We start from the raw sequence: 21,349 nt of genomic DNA, 5'->3' as shown, positions 1-21,349 counted from the left end.
TTGTTGAACGTTGGATGGAGAATATTTGCGTTGATTCCATGGATGGAAGTAAGTCTATCAGGCAGAGCTCCCAGAATAGCTGCCATCTCTGGCCATGGTCTGGACACGCCCCCCAGTCAACAAGCTTTTAACATTCTCAAGAATAAATTTACTACAGCACCTATTCTGCAAATACACAATACCAACTATCAATTTGTCTTAGAGGTAGATGCATCTGATTATGCTATAGCTTCTGTGCTCTCCCAGAGAAAATCTCTTAAGGATCCCTTACAGCCGATATCATATTTCTCCAGGGTAATGACCTCAGCAGAGATTACTTATCCTGTGGGAGAGAAAGAACTTTTGGCCAATAAATACTCATTTGACCAATGGCGTCACCTCCTTGAAGGTGCAACACACCCTATCATCATCCTTACTGACCATAAAAATCTGCAGTATCTCCAAGACAACTATACCCTTTCTGCTAGACAACTTCACTGGAGTTTATACTTCTCCCGGTTCCAGTGCAATATCACCTACCGGCCCGGCATGAAACAATGGCAAGGCAGATGCTTTATCTAGGAAAGATCTCAGACCTGTTTCTTGTAATGAACCATCCACTGTTATTCCAAAGGATCACTTCATAGGTCTCTTAACTGATGTACTCCAACACATATAGCATAAACAACAATCAGACCATACCAAACCTTTGAATCTTCTCCATCCTGATAAAGATGGTCTCCTATGTTTCCCCACTCAATTATAAATACCTTCCGCTCTAAGAGAGATCATCCTCTCCTCCAACCATGACTCCCCTCTGGCTGGTCATTTAGGTGTATACAAGACCCTAGACCTTATACAACGTTCCTTTTGGTGGTCTTCCATGGCTAAGTTGTTAAAAACACGTATCATCATGTACTACTTGTGCCACATCCAAGCATTAGCATAAGCGACCAGTCAGTTTGTTACAACCTATTCCAGTTGTGGATAAACCGTGGTCCAACGTCTCAATGGATTTTATAGTAGACCTTCCAAAATCCTTTAATTTCACTGTGATTTTTGTAATGGTAGATACTTTCTCTAAAATGACTCACTTCATTCCTGTCAAATCTTTACCAACAGCCCAATAAACTTCATTAAGAATGAATTGTTCACTAAGGAAGTTGTCCGTCTACATGGAATTCCTACCTCTGTTATTAGTATTAGTTCACTTCAAGGTTCTGGAGACAATTCTGTTAAGCCCTTCAAATCCAATAAAAACTCAGCACATCCTATCACCCTCAAACAAATGAACAGATGGAACAAACTAACCAGTGGTTAGAGCAGTTCCTAAGGTGCTACTGCTACCATCAACAAAACTCTTGGTCTACATATCTAGCTTTTGCTGAATTTGCCTATAACAACACAACTAACTCCATGAAGGGTCACTCTCCATTCTTTATCAATTCTGGGTATCACACCAGTTTTTATCTACTGCCTACCCCGGATTCACCTTGCCCACAGATCATTGATCTTATCAACTCCATCAACCAAAACTTCTCTATTGTTCGTGATAACATCATACATGCTCAGGCCACTCAAAAAAGATATTATGACCTCAGACATCATACTCAGCCACAATATGAGATAGGTCAATTGGTCTGGCTCTCTACAATGGATTTGAAACTCCATACTCCGTGTAAAAAACTCAGCAAAAAATACATAAGACCATTTCCAATTATAGCTATGACCAATCCTCTCACTGCTACTCTGCAATTACCTCAGTCTTTTTGTACCCATCTACATTCCATGTCTCCTTAATCAAACCCTGCACTTCTCCTCCTTCAACGTCTCTTATACCTGCAGACTCTCTTTTGCCTGATGTTGAGTATGAGGTTCACTCTATTGTGGATTCACGGCATCATCAGGGAGAACTTCAATATTTGGTCCATTAGGTTAGATACGATTCCTCGGAGGATTCCTGGGAACCGGCTAATCTCTCATCTCCCAAACTTGTTTCCCTCTTTCATCGCCGTCATCCGGACAGGCTCGCTCCTTGAAACCTCATAGTGGTTTATGTCTGGGGGGACTGTGTCAGAACCGTCCACCTTAAAGGGACACTGAACCCAAATTTTTTCTTTCATGATTCAGATAGAGCATGCAATTTTAAGCAACTTTCTAATTTACTCCCATTATCAATTTTTCGTTCTCTTGCTTTCTTTATTTGAAAAAGAAGGCATATAAGCTAAGGAGCCAGACAAATTTTAGTTTAGAACCCTAGACAGCGCTTGTTTATTGGTGCTGTCCAATCAGCAATGACAACCCAGGTTGTGAACCAAAAATTGCCCGGCTTCTAAACTTTCATTCTTGCTTTTCAAATGAAGATAGCAAGAGAATGAAGAAAAATTGATAATAGGAGTAAATTAGAACGTTGCTTAAAATTTCATGCTCTATCTTAATCATGTAAGAAAAAATTTGGGTTCATTGTCCCTTTAACCCCTTAATGACAGTTGACGTACCTGGTACGTCCTCTGTTGTCTTAAGTGCTGGAAGCGATCACAATCGCTTCCAGCTGCTTACATGGGATTGTAGTGATGCCTCAATATTGAGGCATCACTACAATCCCCCATTTCACATACCGATGCAGAAAGGGCCACTCTGTGGCCCCATCTGCATCGGCTATGTATGTGCACATGTGCACAAGCAAGTTGGTGGGTGGGAGCTGCTATTTCTAATTATGCCCCTAGGTGTTGATACCCCAACCGATCGCACAATATCCTGTTTGCATTACCCGGTGCTGCGGTTGCGGGGGGGGGGGGGGCGCGGGGCGGCGGGTGCACGCAAAATATACAGTCATCTTGAAAATAAAAAGATCGATGTAGATGCAGGGGCATCTCTGTTTTTTAGTAAGGGATCTGGGAGGGATGTAGATTATTTAGGGGGGCCAGCTACACTACAGAAAACAAACATTTTATATTTAAAAAGTAAAAAAAAAAATTTGGGGAGCAAATTGGGTACTGGCAGACAGCTGCCAGTACCCAAGATGGCAGCAAATAGATAGAGGGGGAGGGTTAGAAAGATGTATGGGGGGATCATGGAGGTTGTGGGGTAAGGGGGGATCCATCACTGCAGACTGTATGACAAAAAATAAAAAAAAATAAAAAAATATATTTTTATTTCAGTACTGGCAGACTTTCTGCCAGTACTTAAGATGGCGGTGACAATTGTGAGGTGGGGAGGGAAGAGAGCTGTTTGAGGGGGGTCAGGGGGGGATCAGGGGGTGGGATGTGTCAGGTGGGAGGCTGATCTCTACATTAAAGCTCAAAATTAACCCCACAAGCTACATAATTAACCCCTTAACTGCTGGGCATATTACAAGTGTGGTGCGCAGCAGTATTTAACGGCCTTATTATTACCAAAAAGCAACACCAAAGCCATATATGTCTGCTATTTCTGAACAAAGGGGATCCCAGAGAAGCATTTACAACCATTTGTGCCATAATTGCCCGAGCTGTTTGTAAATAATTTCAGTCAGAAACCTAAAATTTTGAAAAATTTAAGTTTTTTTTTTAATTTGATCATATTTGGCGGTTAAATGGGGGCATGAAATATACCAAAATGGGCCTAGATCAATAATTTTGGTTGTCTACTACACTACACTAAAGCTAAAATTAAACCTAAAAGCTCCCTACAAGCTCCCTAATTAACCCCTTCACTGCTGGGCATAATACACGTGTGGTGTGCAGCGGCATTTAGCGGCCTTCTAATTACCAAAAAGCAACGCCAAATCCATATAGGTCTGCTATTTCTGAACAAAGGGGATCCCAGAGAAGTATTTACAACCATTTATGCCATAATTGCACAAGTTGTTTGTAAATAAATTCAGCGAGAAACCTAAAGTTTGTGAAAAAAATTGTGAAAAAGTCAACAAATTTTTTTATTTGATCGCATTTGGCGGTGAAATGGTGGCATGAAATGTACCAAAATGGGCCTAGATCAATACTTTGGGTTGTCTACTAAATATAAATATATACATGTCAAGGGATATTCAGGGATTCCTGAAAGATATCAGTGTTCCAATGTAACTATTGCTAATTTTGAAAAAAAGGGGTTTGGAAATAGCAAAGTGCTACTTGTACTTATTGCCCTATAACTTGCAAAAAAAGCAAAGAACATGTAAACATTGGGTATTTCTAAACTCAGGACAAAATTTAGAAACTATTTAGAATGGGTGTATTTTGGTGGTTGTAGATGTGTAACAGCTTTTGGGGGTAAAAGTTAGAAAAAGTGTGTTTTTTTTCAATTTTTTCCTCATATTTTATAGTTTTTTTATAGTAAATTATAAGATATGATGAAAATAATGGTATCTTTAGAAAGTCCATTTAATGGCGAGAAAAACGGTATATAATATGTGTGGGTAAAGTAAATGAGTAAGAGGAAAATTACAGCTAAACACAAACACTGCAGAAATGTAAAAATAGCCATTGTCATTAAGGGTAAGAAAATTCAAAAATGGTCCGGTCATTAAGGGGTTAAGCCTTTCCAATTGCCTCATTTACCAATACCACCTTTAAAAACAATTACCAGCATGAACTTCCCTATATATTCTGCCTTCCGAACCTCATTAATTGCTGATTTATTTTGGAAGACTGACTCTTCCTACAGCTGTCTGCTGCTACTGATTATACTAAGAATTAAGCCTTCTTACGCGAAGGTACTTCTTTCCACTTGCAGTTGCTATACACATTTTCTGGTCTCTAACCACCGGACCCTTTCTGACATCATCAGACACCCCCACTGCTCCCTGCAGTGTTCGCTGCCACTACTCTCCACTCCTGACAGAGGCAACACCATCCTTTCTGGATTATCCCCAGTTCCTGGGTCGTGAGTACTTAGAGACTAAGATTACCACTACATTACATAAGACTACACGTAAATATTGTTGTGCGCATCAGCTCTGGTTAGCCTCTTTGCTCTACCATCTAGCTCCAAGTCACATTGTTTTGCCTGTATCTGCTGTTCGCTTTATAATTGCAACTCCAATTTGCTGTTAGTCGTTATCTATTCTCTAACATCTCCATAACTTAGCATTGCCTTTCCTTTCAATTGTAATATATATTCCTGGTATATATTGTCAATATCTGTTAAGGCTAAATTAATTCAATTAGGATACCTTTACCTCCTCACTAGCAGGTATATTATTCTGTCACAACTATCACCAATCAAATCAGTTGTGTCAACAATCACAATAGTAGAGCTAATCAAGCCATTACATGGAGACACAGAACAACCTGATATTGATTTAGATTTAAGGGAACCTGACACATCTATAGAAGAACAACAACTAGAGTTCTTAGATGTGGGTACTAGAGAAACATTAAGAGAATTAGAAAGCGAACAAATAAACACTGGAGAGGATGTTAAAGATAGTCACCAAGGGGCCAATTTACTAATGTGTGGGCGGACATCGATAAATGCCGACATCTTACGCTGTCAGCATTTATCATTGCACAAGCATTTCAAGTGAAATGCTTGTGCAATGCTGCCCCCTGCACATTCACAGCCAATCGGCCGCTAGCAGGGGGTGTCAATCAACCCGATTGTATCCGATCAGGCTGATTGCTGTCCGCCGCCTCAGAGGTGGCAGACAAGTTAAGGAACAGCGTCAGGCGGGCCTGAAGCGGAATGGGTCGAAAGCAGCATCCACTGCTTCATAAATTGACCCAATAAGCTTAACATCTAAATCAATTTTTTACCCAATATGAGGATAGAAGATTTAATTAATCTTTCCACTTCGAGTAAAAATGACAAGATAAAGCAGAAATTTACTCTCTAGAATGCACTGCTTCATGCAAAAAGTGACCACCCACAACAAGTCTTTAAGGCTATTGCCAAAGGCCAATTTATGAAGTTAAAACTAAATTGCTCCAATGAAGGAGACTTTTTGCAAGAAGCAGAATTATTAGAAGAACAATTAAAAGAAAGAGGTTTCTCTAGAAGAATTATAAAAAGTGCCAAATATACTGTATCTAGAATTGAAAGGAAATCTTTGATCAAAGATAAACTAAAAAGAGAAATAATACAATAATATAATATAATAATATAATAATATAAATCAGATTAAATAACTTTTACTACAACATTTCCCCCTCAATATAGACAGATCTGCAATATAATATGCAGCCATATTAAAATTTCGACAGCAGATGAAAAGTTGAGAACTTTCATACAAAAAAGATGTACATTTTCTTATCGTAGAGGAAAACCTATAGGCAACATAGCATCAACAACAGTACCTAAAAAAGAAAAGACCAAATCTGAATGGTTAGAAAAAAGGTACTTATAGAGGTGGGTACAGTAATTGCAAAGCATGTAAATTTGAAAAAAACAGGAGATAATTTTGTATCATGTGCTACAGGGGAGATATTTCAAAATGAAACGTGTTAACTGTAGATCTTTCAACATAATATATCTGCAAACTTGTCTAGACTGCCACCTACAGTATGTAGGAAAAAACATAATTTATGCTTACCTGATAAATTCCTTTCTTCTGTTGTGTGATCAGTCCACGGGTCATCATTACTTCTGGGATATAACTCCTCCCCAACAGGAAATGCAAGAGGATTCACCCAGCAGAGCTGCATATAGCTCCTCCCCTCTACGTCAGTCCCAGTCATTCGACCAAGAAACAACGAGAAAGGAGTAACCAAGGGTGAAGTGGTGACTGGAGTATAATTTAAAAGATATTTACCTGCCTTAAAACAGGGCGGGCCGTGGACTGATCACACAACAGAAGAAAGGAATTTATCAGGTAAGCATAAATTATGTTTTCTTCTGTTATGTGTGATCAGTCCACGGGTCATCATTACTTCTGGGATACCAATACCAAAGCAAAAGTACACGGATGACGGGAGGGATAGGCAGGCTCATTATACAGAAGGAACCACTGCCTGAAGAACCTTTCTCCCAAAAATAGCCTCCGAAGAAGCAAAAGTGTCAAATTTGTAAAATTTGGAAAAAGTATGAAGCGAAGACCAAGTTGCAGCCTTGCAAATCTGTTCAACAGAGGCCTCATTCTTAAAGGCCCAAGTGGAAGCCACAGCTCTAGTGGAGTGAGCTGTAATTCTTTCAGGAGGCTGCTGTCCAGCAGTCTCATAGGCTAAACGTATTATGCTACGAAGCCAAAAAGAGAGAGAGGTAGCAGAAGCTTTTTGACCTCTCCTCTGTCCAGAGTAAACGACAAACAAGGAAGAAGTTTGGCGAAAATCTTTAGTTGCCTGCAAGTAGAACTTGAGGGCACGAACTACATCCAGATTGTGTAAAAGACGTTCCTTCTTTGAAGAAGGATTTGGACACAAGGATGGGACAACAATCTCTTGATTGATGTTCCTGTTAGTGACTACCTTAGGTAAGAACCCAGGTTTAGTACGCAGAACTACCTTGTCTGAGTGAAAAATCAGATAAGGGGAATCACAATGTAAGGCTGATAACTCAGAGACTCTTCGAGCCGAGGAAATAGCCATTAAAAACAGAACTTTCCAAGATAACATTTTTATATCAATGGAATGAAGGGGTTCAAACGGAACACCCTGTAAAACGTTAAGAACTAAGTTTAAACTCCATGGTGGAGCAACAGCTTTAAACACAGGCTTGATCCTAGCTAAAGCCTGACAAAAGGACTGGACGTCTGGATTTTCTGACAGACGTCTGTGTAACAAGATGGACAGAGCTGAAATCTGTCCCTTTAATGAACTAGCTGATAAACCCTTTTCTAAACCTTCTTGTAGAAAAGACAATATCCTAGCGATCCTAACCTTACTCCAGGAGTAACCTTTGGATTCGCACCAGTATAGGTATTTCCGCCATATTTTATGGTAAATCCTTCTGGTAACAGGCTTCCTAGCCTGAATCAGGGTATCAATAACCGACTCAGAAAAACCACGTTTTGATAAAATCAAGCGTTCAATTTCCAAGCAGTCAGCTTCAGAGAAGTTAGATTTTGATGTTTGAATGGACCCTGTATCAGAAGGTCCTGTCTTAGAGGTAGAGACCAAGGCGGACAGGATGACATGTCCACTAGATCTGCATACCAAGTCCTGCGTGGCCAAGCAGGTGCTATTAGAATTACTGATGCTCTCTCCTGTTTGATTTTGGCAATCAATCGAGGAAGCAGCGGGAAGGGTGGAAACACATAAGCCATCCTGAAGTTCCAAGGTGCTGTCAAAGCATCTATCAGAACTGCTCCCGGATCCCTGGATCTGGACCCGTAGCGAGGAAGTTTGGCGTTCTGGCGAGACGCCATGAGATCTATCTCTGGTTTGCCCCAACGTCGAAGTATTTGGGCAAAGACCTCCGGATGAAGTTCCCACTCCCCCGGATGAAGAGTCTGGCGACTCAAGAAATCCGCCTCCCAGTTCTCCACTCCCGGGATGTGGATTGCTGACAGGTGGCAAGAGTGAGACTCTGCCCAGCGAATTATCTTTGATACTTCCATCATTGCTAGGGAGCTTCTTGTCCCTCCCTGATGGTTGATGTAAGCTACAGTCGTGATGTTGTCCGACTGAAACCTGATGAACCCCCGAGTTATTAACTGGGGCCAAGCCAGAAGGGCATTGAGAACTGCTCTCAATTCCAGAATGTTTATTGGAAGGAGACTCTCCTCCTGATTCCATAGTCCCTGAGCCTTCAGAGAATTCCAGACAGCGCCCCAACCTAGTAGGCTGGCGTCTGTTGTTACAATTGTCCAGTCTGGCCTGCTGAATGGCATCCCCCTGGACAGGTGTGGCCGATGAAGCCACCATAGAAGAGAATTTCTGGTCTCTTGATTCAGATTCAGAGTAGGGGACAAATCTGAGTAATCCCCATTCCACTGACTCAGCATGCATAATTGCAGCGGTCTGAGGTGTAGGCGTGCAAAAGGTACTATGTCCATTGCCGCTACCATTAAGCCGATCACCTCCATGCATTGAGCTACTGACGGGTGTTGAATGGAATGAAGGACGCGGCATGCATTTTGAAGTTTTGTTAACCTGTCTTCTGTCAGGTAAATCTTCATTTCTACAGAATCTATAAGAGTCCCCAAGAATGGAACTCTTGTGAGAGGAAAGAGAGAACTCTTCTTTTCGTTCACTTTCCATCCATGCGACCTTAGAAATGCCAGAACTAACTCTGTATGAGACTTGGCAGTTTGAAAGCTTGAAGCTTGTATTAGAATGTCGTCTAGGTACGGAGCTACCGAAATCCCTCGCGGTCTTAGTACCGCTAGAAGGGCACCCAGAACCTTTGTGAAGATTCTTGGAGCCGTAGCCAATCCGAATGGAAGAGCTACAAACTGGTAGTGCCTGTCTAAGAAGGCAAACCTTAGATACCGGTGATGATCTTTGTGGATCGGTATGTGAAGGTAAGCATCCTTTAAATCCACTGTGGTCATGTACTGACCCTCTTGGATCATGGGTAAGATTGTCCGAATAGTTTCCATTTTGAACGATGGAACTCTTAGGAATTTGTTTAGAGTCTTTAAATCTAAGATTGGCCTGAAAGTTCCCTCTTTTTTGGGAACCACAAACAGGTTTGAGTAGAACCCTTGTCCTTGTTCCGACCACGGAACCGGATGGATCACTCCCATTGTTAACAGATCTTGTACGCAGCGTAGAAACGCTTCTTTCTTTATCTGGTTTGTTGACAACCTTGACAGATGAAATCTCCCTCTTGGGGGAGATAATTTGAAGTCTAGAAGGTATCCCTGAGATATGATCTCTAGTGCCCAGGGATCCTGAACATCTCTTGCCCAGGCCTGGGCGAAGAGAGAGAGTCTGCCCCCTACTAGATCCGGTCCCGGATCGGGGGCTCTCGGTTCATGCTGTCTTTGGGGCAGCAGCAGGTTTCCTGGCCTGCTTGCTTTTGTTCCAGGACTGGTTAGGCTTCCAGCCTTGCCTGTAACGAGCAACAGCTCCTTCCTGTTTTGGTGCAGTGGAGGTTGATGCTGCTCCTGTTTTGAAATTCCGAAAGGGACGAAAATTAGACTGTCTAGCCTTAGCTTTGGCCTTGTCTTGAGGTAGGGCGTGGCCCTTACCTCCCGTAATGTCAGCGATAATTTCTTTCAAACCGGGCCCGAATAAGGACTGCCCCTTGAAAGGTATATTAAGTAATTTGGACTTAGAAGTAACATCAGCTGACCAGGATTTTAGCCACAGTGCCCTGCGTGCCTGTATGGCGAATCCTGAGTTCTTAGCCGTAAGTTTGGTTAAATGTACTACGGCCTCCGAAATGAAAGAATTAGCTAGTTTAAGGACTCTAAGCCTGTCCGTAATGTCGTCTAGCGTAGAGGAACTAAGGTTCTCTTCAAGCGACTCAATCCAAAATGCTGCCGCAGCCGTAATCGGCGCGATACAAGCAAGGGGTTGTAATATAAAACCTTGTTGAACAAACATTTTCTTAAGGTAACCCTCTAATTTTTTATCCATTGGATCTGAGAAAGCACAGCTATCCTCCACCGGGATAGTGGTACGCTTAGCTAAAGTAGAAACTGCTCCCTCCACCTTGGGGACCGTTTGCCATAAGTCCCGAGTGGTGGCGTCTATTGGAAACATCTTTCTAAATATTGGAGGGGGTGAGAACGGCACACCGGGTCTATCCCACTCCTTAGTAACAATTTCAGTTAGTCTCTTAGGTATAGGAAAAACGTCAGTACTCGCCGGTACCGCAAAGTATTTATCCAACCTACACAGTTTCTCTGGTATTGCAACAGTGTTACAATCGTTGAGAGCTGCTAAGACCTCCCCTAGTAGTACACGGAGGTTCTCCAATTTAAATTTAAAATTTGAAATATCTGAGTCCAATCTGTTTGGATCAGAACCGTCACCCACAGAATGAAGCTCTCCGTCCTCATGCTCTGCGAGCTGTGACGCAGTATCAGACATGGCCCTAGCATTGTCAGCGCACTCTGTTCTCACCCCAGAGTGATCACGCTTGCCTCTTAGTTCAGGTAATTTAGACAAAACTTCAGTCATAACAGTAGCCATATCTTGTAATGTTATCTGTAATGGCCGCCCAGATGTACTAGGCGCCAAAATATCACGCACCTCCCGGGCGGGAGATGCAGGTACTGTCGCGTGAGGCGAGTTAGTCGGCATAACTCTCCCCTCGCTGTTTGGTGAAATTTGTTCACATTGTACAGATTGACTTTTATTTAAAGTAGCATCAATACAGTTAGTACATAAATTTCTATTGGGCTCCACCTTGGCATTGGAACAAATGACACAGATATCTTCCTCTGAGTCAGACATGTTTAACACACTAGCAAAAAAACTTACAACATGGTTATAATCTTTTTTAGCAAAAAAACGCACTGTGCCTCAAAGAGGTACTAACGATTAAATGACAGTTGAAATAATGAACTGAAAAAACAGTTATTGCATCAAACTTTAAAACAACACAACTTTTAGCAAAGGTTTGTTCCCATTAGTAAAAAACAACACTAATTAAATTTGTACATAAGAAAACAAAACAACGTTTTTTATACACAGTCACTATAAGAATTCTCACAGCTCTGCTGAGAGAATTTACCTCCCTTCAAAGAAGTTTGAAGACCCCTGAGATCTGTCAGAGATGAACCGGATCATGCAGGAAATATAAAAGTAGCTGACTGGAATTTTTTGATGCGTAGCAAAGAGCGCCAAAAACGGCCCCTCCCTCTCCCACACAGCAGTGAAGAGAAACGAAACTGTCACAATTAAAGCAAAAAACTGCCAAGTGGAAAATAATGCCCAAACATTTATTCACACAGTACCTCAGCAATGTAAACGATTCTACATTCCAGCAAAAACGTTTAACATGAGAATAGTTATTAAAAAGGATTAGTGACCTTTAACACAGTAGTTCCGGTGAAATACCATCCCCAGAATACTGAAGTGTATACATACATGTCATTTTAACGGTATGGCAGGCTTTTCTCATCAATTCCATTCAGAAAATAAAAACTGCCACATACCTCAATGCAGATTCATCTGCCCGCTGTCCCCTGATCTGAAGCCTTTACCTCCCTCAGATGGTCGAGAACAGCAATATGATCTTAACGACTCCGGTTAAAATCATAGTAAAAAAATCTCTGTCAGATTCTTCCTCAAACTCTGCCAGAGAAGTAATAACACGCTCCGGTGCTATTTTAAAATAACAAACTTTTGATTGAAGTCATAAAAACTAAGTATAATCACCATAGTCCTCTCACACATCCTATCTAGTCGTTGGGTGCAAGAGAATGACTGGGACTGACGTAGAGGGGAGGAGCTATATGCAGCTCTGCTGGGTGAATCCTCTTGCATTTCCTGTTGGGGAGGAGTTATATCCCAGAAGTAATGATGACCCGTGGACTGATCACACATAACAGAAGAAACTACACGTGAAGCCAGACTAAGAATTAGGGAACATCTATCTAATATCACTACTTTGTCCATAGATAACAGTAAAAGAGAAGAAAATATATCCCCCATAGCAAGACATTTTATAGAACAACATAATAAAAATACAGAATCTTTTTTCTTGGAATATTATAGAGAGGATCACGCTTAAGCCGAGAGGAAACAATATAGAGCAACATCTCAGCAAACAAGAAATATATTGGATTTTCAAGCTAAAAACTAGGATTCCTAGATTCTAGATTTGATCTGATAAATTATTAGGAATAAAAATGGAATAAAAGAGTGTGTTTAAGTTAAGTAATCCATAGCCAACACTTACTGTAATCATAAAATCAATAATAATATAAAGAAAAATAATGATAAAGAAAAAAAATCTTATGAGTAACTATTTATATAAGATTACAGAGTGATGGTTATCTATATCTAAAATGAATAGTAAGTAATAAGTAATATAGCGATATTAAAGTATCAATGACAGCAGTATATTGCAACATAGAATAGAACATACAGTACTGTATATGGAAATCAAAGATGTAAAAGATAGGAATCTGACAGATGTTTTATTTGATTAATTAGCTAATGTTTAAAAATAACAGTACAGAATCTAACAATTAAAGGGACAGTCAACTCTAAAAATGTTAATGTTTAAAAAGATAGATAATCCCTTTATTACCCATTCCCCAGTTTTGCGCAGCCAACATGGTTATTTTAATATACTTTTAACCTCTGTGATTACCTTGTATCTAAGACTCTTTTGACAGCCCCCTGATCGCATGACTTTTTATTTATTATCTATTGACTTGCATTTTAGCCAGTTAGTGCAGTGTCTGCCACAGCCCAGGGTGTGAGCACAATGTAATCTATATGGCCCACATGAACTGGCAGTCTCCTGTTGTGAAAAGCTAATAAAAAAGAAGCATGTGATAAGAGGCTGGCTGTAGTGGCTTAGAAACAGGCAGACATATAGTGGTTAAAATGTTATAAAGTATATTAATATAACAATGTTGGTTGTGCAAAGCTGGGGAATGGGTAGTAAAGGCGTTATCTATCTTTATAAACAATAACAATTTTGGTGTTGACTGTCCCTTTTAGCCTATGAGAACGGCTGTAATAGCTGAAACACATTAGACTATGCTGCTGACTCCTACATACCTTTTGTATACTTGCTGTTTTTAATCTGAAAAATAAAAAATGCCCAAAACTCCCCTTTAATGCCACCCACACTAAACTATCTCTAAGCTGTAAGCTAAGATTTATTATATGGGAAACCTTAAGGAAAACCCAGACTAACAAATTAAATTCCAGAATACAATTTATCAAAAATATTGTCTAAAAACACAGTATTAATACTTCCAGTTTCTTTCAGTAACGTGGTTCAAATATTAGCCAAATGCAAAAACGTAATAAAGGAATTATTTATTATGCAAAAAATGAGGCACAGAGCATTGTTAATAAAAAGATGATAACAAATAGAATTATACACAAGCAAATAGTTTTTAAAATAAAAAGGAGAAATAACAGAACCTAATACTGTACTAGCTTAGATGTCTGCACCAGGGAGATTGTCAAAAAATGATGGCCACTCACTCTGTTGGTATACAGCCTCCCATGTAGAATGAACAACTTTTTTATTGTTAGAATCAAATTTTTATACCTGTTTCTCTGATATCAAATAACTTGATCAAACCTTTACAACATGTCATAAAGCTCATAATCGTTGGCTGAAATTATATAACATCTTATAACTTCTGTTAAGTATATCTATTTCATATACATAGATAGGCAATCCCTTAGTGATGTCGTGAGGAGTATTTTGATACCAAACACCATATATTTTGCATTCTTTATGGTTCTGAGGCATTATGACTTATAAAAAGTCTGTTCTCCACGTTCAATACTCTTCTACGCCCACCCGCACCTCCTAATACAACTTCTCTCTCAGCTCAAGATTTTGCCAGCCACTTCAATAACAAAATCGACTCCATCAGAAATGAAATCAGCTCTCAACATACTACCAGTCTCCCACCCCCTCAAAAACTTGCAATCATCCAAAACCCACTTAGCCTATTACACCTATCCTCAAAAAACCTTCCCCCCATCCAACTACCACCCTGTTCCCCTACTCCCTCTTGCCTCAAAGATTCTTGAAAAGCTAGTATATGCACGTCTATTCCATTTCCCAACATTAAACTCCCTTCTTGACCCACTGCAATCTGAATTTCACTCCTATCACTCCACAGAGACAGCAATCGTTAAGGTTACCAACAACCTACTTACAGCAAAATCCAAAGGCCACTTCTCTCTGCTTATCCTCCTTGATCTGTCTGCAGCCTTTGATACTGTTGACCACCCTCTTTTGCTCCAAACCCTCCAATCCTTCGGCACTTGCAACACAGCTCTCTCGTGGTTCTCTTCCTACCTGTCTAACCGTACCTTTAGTGTAGCCTTCTCTGGGGCATCTTCTGCCCTGCTACCACTTTCTGTTGGGGTACCGCAAGGCTCTGTCCTCGGTCCCCTTCTCTTTTCAATATACACGTCATCATTAGGTTCCTTAATAAAGTCTCACAGGTTTCAATATCATTTGTATGCCGATGACACCAAAATCTACCTCTCTCTACCATGTCACTGTTTTTCTCAGATCTCATCCTGGATTTCCTCTCACTACCTTAAGCTAAATATCTCCAAAACTGAGCTCCTTATTTTCCGCCCTTCTTCCAAAATCTCCACCCCCCATTTCTCTATAACTGTTGATAACTCCATCATTACCCCTACCCTGCATGCCCGATGTCTTGGGGTCACACTTGACTTAGATCTTTCTTTCACTCCTCACATTCAGTCCTTAGCTAAAGCCTGATGCTTCCACCTTAAAAACATCTCTAAAATTAGACATTTCCTTACACAACACACAACTAAGATTTTAATCCACTCTCTCATAATTTCCCGCCTCAACTACTGCAACTCAATCCTCTCTGATCTTCATAGCTGCCGCCTAGCTCCTTTACAATCCATAATGAATGTCTCTGCCAGGTTTATCTTCCTTACATGTTGCTCTTCTTCTGCTGCACCTTGTCTCCAGATACTCTCCCTCCTGTCCCCTTTGCTCTGCTCATAATCTCCTACTCTTCTCCTCTCTTGATACCTCCTCACATTCCCATTTACAAAACTTCTCCAGGCTGGCTCCCATCTTGTGGAACTCTCTGCCTCACTCCACAAGACTTTCCCTATTTTTATAAGCTTCAAGCGCTCCCTAAAGACTCTACTATTCAGGGATGCATATAACCTACACTAACTTTTCCTAACACCATTTCTATCCCCTTAAACCCCTTAGCATGTAAGCCTATTAGCCCAGCTGTTTGTAGATCACCTGCATAAGAGCCGAATACAACAGTGCAACTCTCGGCTGGGCCTTCTACCCATTTGATCCCTATAAATGTTACCTTGTATACTGCCTATGTTTATAGCACTGCGGAATCTGTTGGTGCTCTACAAATACCTGATAATAATAGTATATTTATTTGGAAGTCTGGTTGTCCTTTTAATGACATTCTCTGGTTTCAGCTTGAGAAACTGAACAAAAAAAGTGATACTTTATAAGCACTCATATTTAGATCCAAAAAGACATGTTATTACATGTGTGTGCGTCAGAAATTAATTAAAACATAAAACTTTATTGGAAAAATGTTAAAAATATGGGTTTATGTTAAAAATAAACTGGTGGCAGTTACTTAACCTAGATTGTATAAGCCCCAATAGCAAAGGGATACAACGGCACATGTTACAGGCAGCTCAAATATGGGAAAGGCTCCTACATCAGAACTAAAGTACTGGCTGACAGCTGTATATAATATTATTGCTATTTTCCTAAAATTAGAGGAATAAATGGAATCCAATGCTATCAGAGAAGATACTTTCCACTGGTGATTCGCTTGTGGAAGTATGGCTACAAGATATTATTGTGAAACAAATTATACAGTTTAATATCTCATAACGTATTAAATTCAGTTAGTTCATTAAATACACTGTTGCAAATAGTATCAGTAGATGCAGTGGTATTTATATGCAATCAGTGTAGCAAATAAATTAGTCTGTTGGTATTATTATAGGACTAGGATTAACTATCAGTCTGGTAATCTGATATTATAAACTGTATTTACAGTGTTGGTTTACATGAAAAAATTAATGGTACATAAATAGGTATATGTTAGCAACCATTAACTCCCATATAAAGATACCACACATTAGACACTCAATTGTATATTAGTTAGGCTGTACTGCCATACATATATAGTATAATAATGTTCCAAATTCATGCACTCAATACCAGCATACATTCAATTGCCCGGGTGTCTCCTCCACTATGTATTCATATAAAAGGCTTCAGATATGAGGGCACTCACATGACTTGATTAAAATAGAAATTATTTATTCATCAATGTATCATTTCATCAAAGAGGCAAGGTCGACGTTTCGGTTTACAACTTAACCCTTTGAGTGCTAAGCACTTTCCCACATGGGTGCTAAGCTGTTTTAAGGTTTTTTTTGTTTGTTTTATTTTTAATATTTTTTTTTTTACTTTTTTTTTCAGATCCCCAAGACTTACACAGTTTCTAATGGTGGGTCTTGGGGATCTGTAGCTGCTTAGATGCCTGAGATACAGGCTTCTAAGCAGCATGCCCCCTGATCCTATACTTAATATTGTGAATTTTAAATAAAGTTGTGCGGTGACATCATTACGCCATTGCGCGTAACGTGAAGCCCCAGCGATGCCTGTCACTATGCAGGCCCAATCGCCAGGGTAGGAGCCCCCAGATCTCCCTCAAGGTGGGAAAGTGCTAGCGACGGCTCTGAGCTGTTGTTAGCACCAGAGTGGCAAAATCTGCAACGGCTCAGAGTCGTCATTAGCACTCAAGGGGTTAACCCGTCTTCAAGACCATCTAAAATACAAACAACGCATTGCATTGTTGTATAGAAAAGATGTACATAATTTTACAAAGAATACAATAAAGACAAAAATTCATTACAATCACCTGTTCAACTTATCACCTGTGTGAATCCCAATATGTCCTCCAAGAGTTAATCCCAAAGAGGCAAAACTAAAACCCTTTCTAAAAAAGAGTGTTTGTTCACTCAGCTGAAGCTTATGTGGTTACACAGAACCGTATGTGATACACATATAGATAGTCTGCAATAAATATCACAATGTAGCAAAAGTTTGCATATCACACCTTCAAAGAGATTTGTAACATAAAATCCGATGTTTTAAATTGTTATAATTATATTGGCATACCTTTAACTTCCAAAGTTCAACAACTCGGCATTTCAAATGCCATTGGGAAATTGCTTAGTGATGTTTCATAAAAGGCAGTCTTTTAAATTAACCGCTCAATCCTCATTGGATCTGACGCCATATGATGCATCAAGGTATAGTATAAAGTATAGTAATAGTGGCTAACTGGTAACTAGATTAATTCTATTATTAGAATAGTGCCGCCGTTGAGTCTATTGGAATTCCCCCAGCTCAGGTGCCAGAATCAAGATAAATATATTTGAATAATATTTAAGTTATAAATGTAGGTAACTGTTGCAAGTCTTAAAACAACAACATCAGAGCTCCCACTCTTCCACATGTTTCGCCGGATCTCCGGCTTTATCAAAAAGTGAGGCGCTGCATCCACGGCGGCTTTTTATGACGTCTATCCCGCCTCTTCATTTGCATATGGCAAATCGGATCTTTAGGATATCCATGCAATCCTATGATTGGCATATCAATGTCTGATACAGGGGACATTAACTGAATATAGGGAAATATATTCCATCCATATTGATTCATATATCATCTTGGAAATATAAAAATATATATATGTAACACATAAATATTACAGATGATTTATCCTTGCTGGTAAGTATGTACGAAATAAGGTCGTTATATTGAAAAATCAAACCAAAAACCTGTCAATGACCTCAGGTTAGGGCCTGGATAGAGGTTCTGTGTTCCATCATTCTCTGTGCTGAAAGATTTGGCCAATAAACTGACCATAGGCAATAAAGTTCTCTCTTGTGGATATTCCAAACTATTTATGAGGGCTCTGACTTATCTAAGGGAAAACACAGCAACAATTTCTTCTGAAAAACATTTTTTTTTAGCACACAAGCTAATTAACCCTTTAGCATCTAAATCATGAGGTATTCACATCTGTAACATCTTCAGTTTTTGAGATATAGGTATCCTCATTAATCACCTCCCCCCTTAAGTGTATTTTGGGGAAATGGTAAAACACGTTTCTTTATTTTTAAAGGAGAATGTAAATACCAATTTTCATGTCTGTAACATCTTTGGTTTTTGAGCTATAGGTATCCTCATAAATCAACCCCCCTTTTCACCCCCCCCCTTAAGTGGATTTTCGTGAATTGGTAAAACATGTGTTTCTTTATTTTTAAAGGAGAATCTAAATACCAATTTTCACGTCTGTAACATCTTTGGTTTTTGAGATATAGGTATCATCATAACCCCCCCCCCCTTTAAGTGGATTTTCGGGAAATGGTAAAACACGTGTTTCTTTATTTTTAAACGAGAAACTAAATACCAATTTTCATGTCTGAAACATCTTCAGTTTTTGAGATATAGGTATCTTCATAAAAAAATTCACCCCCTTAGGGACGTAATTTCCAAAAATCCTTCCTTAGTGGGTGCCTACATCATAAAAACAACGTACCTGGGGCGGAGCCTAGGCAAGCTCAATGGAGGACGCATCTTCCTAGAGCTCCGTGATCACTTAGCACAACAAATGGAATATTAGCAATCTAATCTTTATCAAGAGACCCTCAACTTTCACCGGACTTCTGCTGAAACGGTCCGGTGCTTTATTGCTGGCCAAACTGCGTGATATGCAAAGTCTGACAGAGAACTGACACATCCATTTCATACCGAACTATGGCAGACTTAACAGGACACTGGAAGTGAAGCCCTGGTCATGGTAAGCCCTCCACGGTGCAACTAAATAAAAACTTACAGATCGGCAACCATTACAGGGGAGGCCAGCAACATAAGACAGCTTCTGAACGGTGGGGATAGAAACTTGTAAGGATCCGCCATCTTAATGGCGTTACCACGTGGCAACTGTAACAGCCCTCAATGCTGATTTAAGGGGCACAGAGTAAAGTTAAACATCAATACATAGGAGAACTAGCTCACATAGTAATTCACTGCTGCCTATTTTGTCATTCGATGTAAAATACAACAGCTGACAGGGAGCCAAAAGACCCGACACGCGCCAAGTAATGGCGGATTAAGCAGAAACCCAGGGGTAAAGCCCCTATCACCGGGAATCGGGCACGGAACAATCAGACAGAAGGTAAACGGCTCGACAAGCTAGTCAGGGTGGTAAAGGGCACATAAATCAGCTTTAGAAAAGTGGAAACAGAAGCATGTAATAAAATACATTATCTATGTGGTGCTCCCACGTGGCAACCGATACAGTTAATTTTGCTGAACACAGTCACCTAAAGTACAGATAAAAGCAATGCAAGCAAGAATACTAGTTCACTATTAAAATGCTCCACCACATTTGAGAAGAGAGAGCAGAGTGTGCCACTCAGTAGGAATAATAAGCTACTTTAAATGTCACCCTTTACTAAAAGGTCATATACAAAAAGAATGAGCAGTACATAAATAAATGGGACGATATATAATCTGACTTAATCTCTGGATAGCTCTAATGTAACAGCTTGATAAGCGAGAAATAAAACTTACTGTGCCTAATTTAGCTACCTGTTAAGAAACCATCCACACAAGCTAAGGGGTTTCAGAGCACATTTTTAATCACTTCACTTACTAGGTCACAGACTGCACTCCTTATTAGTGTCTACATAACCTGTTTTAACAGTCAACAAATTACAACATGTCAGTCAGAAGACAGAGTAAAACAGGGACCATAAGCAAACCTGCAGTAGCTGACATTTTTCTTAAAAGCCAAAGAGGAGAAAAGCCTCCAGAAAAGAATGGTAATATCACTGAGGATGAGATGGAGGAAGACACTGAAACTACTTCCATAGAAAATGTGGACACCCCTGTAACTTTAAAGGATATACAGAATCTCGTCTGCAAACAAGATATTACTAACATATTTGACAAAATGTGGGCAAAGATGGATGCACTCCAAAACACTGTCACAAACAGCCTTACTGAAATCAAGCATGACATAACAGAATTGGGGACTAGGCTGGAAACCCTTGAAGAAAATGAAGAGACAGTAAAAGAAGACATCACATCTATCAATCAACATCTAGCTGATCATCAGCGGGAATTAACAGATATTAATGACAAACTGGAGGATTTGGAGAATAGGAGTCGGAGGTGCAACATTCGTTTGAAAGGAATACCAGAAACAATCATACCATCAGAACTTCGTAATTATCTGATACACCTATTTCAAAATATTACAGGCTCATCAGAAGAAGGGAAATTTCAGATTGAGAGAGCTCATAGAGCTCTTAGACCTAAACCCAAAGACTCTGATCCCCCCAGAGATGTTATAGTCAAATTCCTCCGATTCCAAGAAAAAACATAATTTATGCTTACCTGATAAATTCCTTTCTTCTGTTGTGTGATCAGTCCACGGGTCATCATTACTTCTGGGATATAACTCCTCCCCAACAGGAAATGCAAGAGGATTCACCCAGCAGAGCTGCATATAGCTCCTCCCCTCTACGTCAGTCCCAGTCATTCGACCAAGAATCAACGAGAAAGGAGTAACCAAGGGTGAAGTGGTGACTGGAGTATAATTTAAAAGATATTTACCTGCCTTAAAACAGGGCGGGCCGTGGACTGATCACACAACAGAAGAAAGGAATTTATCAGGTAAGCATAAATTATGTTTTCTTCTGTTATGTGTGATCAGTCCACGGGTCATCATTACTTCTGGGATACCAATACCAAAGCAAAAGTACACGGATGACGGGAGGGATAGGCAGGCTCA

The 21,349-nt window shown here is 40.0% G+C and overlaps 1 protein-coding gene across 1 annotated transcript; it reads right to left on the bottom strand.

The window, feature by feature from the left end:
- Positions 1 to 9,634: 9,634 nt before the first annotated feature.
- Positions 9,635 to 19,385, bottom strand: LOC128651802 (uncharacterized). The gene is made up of 2 exons (XM_053704786.1): positions 19,381 to 19,385; positions 9,635 to 11,265 (listed from the first exon to the last, which is right to left on the bottom strand). The coding sequence occupies exon 2, from the start codon at positions 11,241 to 11,243 to the stop codon at positions 9,813 to 9,815; it is 1,431 nt and encodes a 476-aa protein (XP_053560761.1). The 5' UTR covers positions 11,244 to 11,265; positions 19,381 to 19,385; the 3' UTR covers positions 9,635 to 9,812.
- Between the last annotated feature and the right edge of the window lie 1,964 nt (positions 19,386 to 21,349).

Source organism: Bombina bombina, chromosome 3 (assembly GCF_027579735.1).
Source record: "Bombina bombina isolate aBomBom1 chromosome 3, aBomBom1.pri, whole genome shotgun sequence".
NCBI lineage: Eukaryota > Metazoa > Chordata > Amphibia > Anura > Bombinatoridae > Bombina > Bombina bombina.
Note: the sequence above shows the minus strand (reverse complement) of the source record. Positions and strands in the feature narration are given on the sequence as shown.

Excerpts from the sequence above, each read along its gene's own strand:
- LOC128651802 (XM_053704786.1), bottom strand. The coding sequence starts at position 11,243 with ATGTCTGACTCAGAGGAAGATATCTGTGTCATTTGTTCCAATGCCAAG.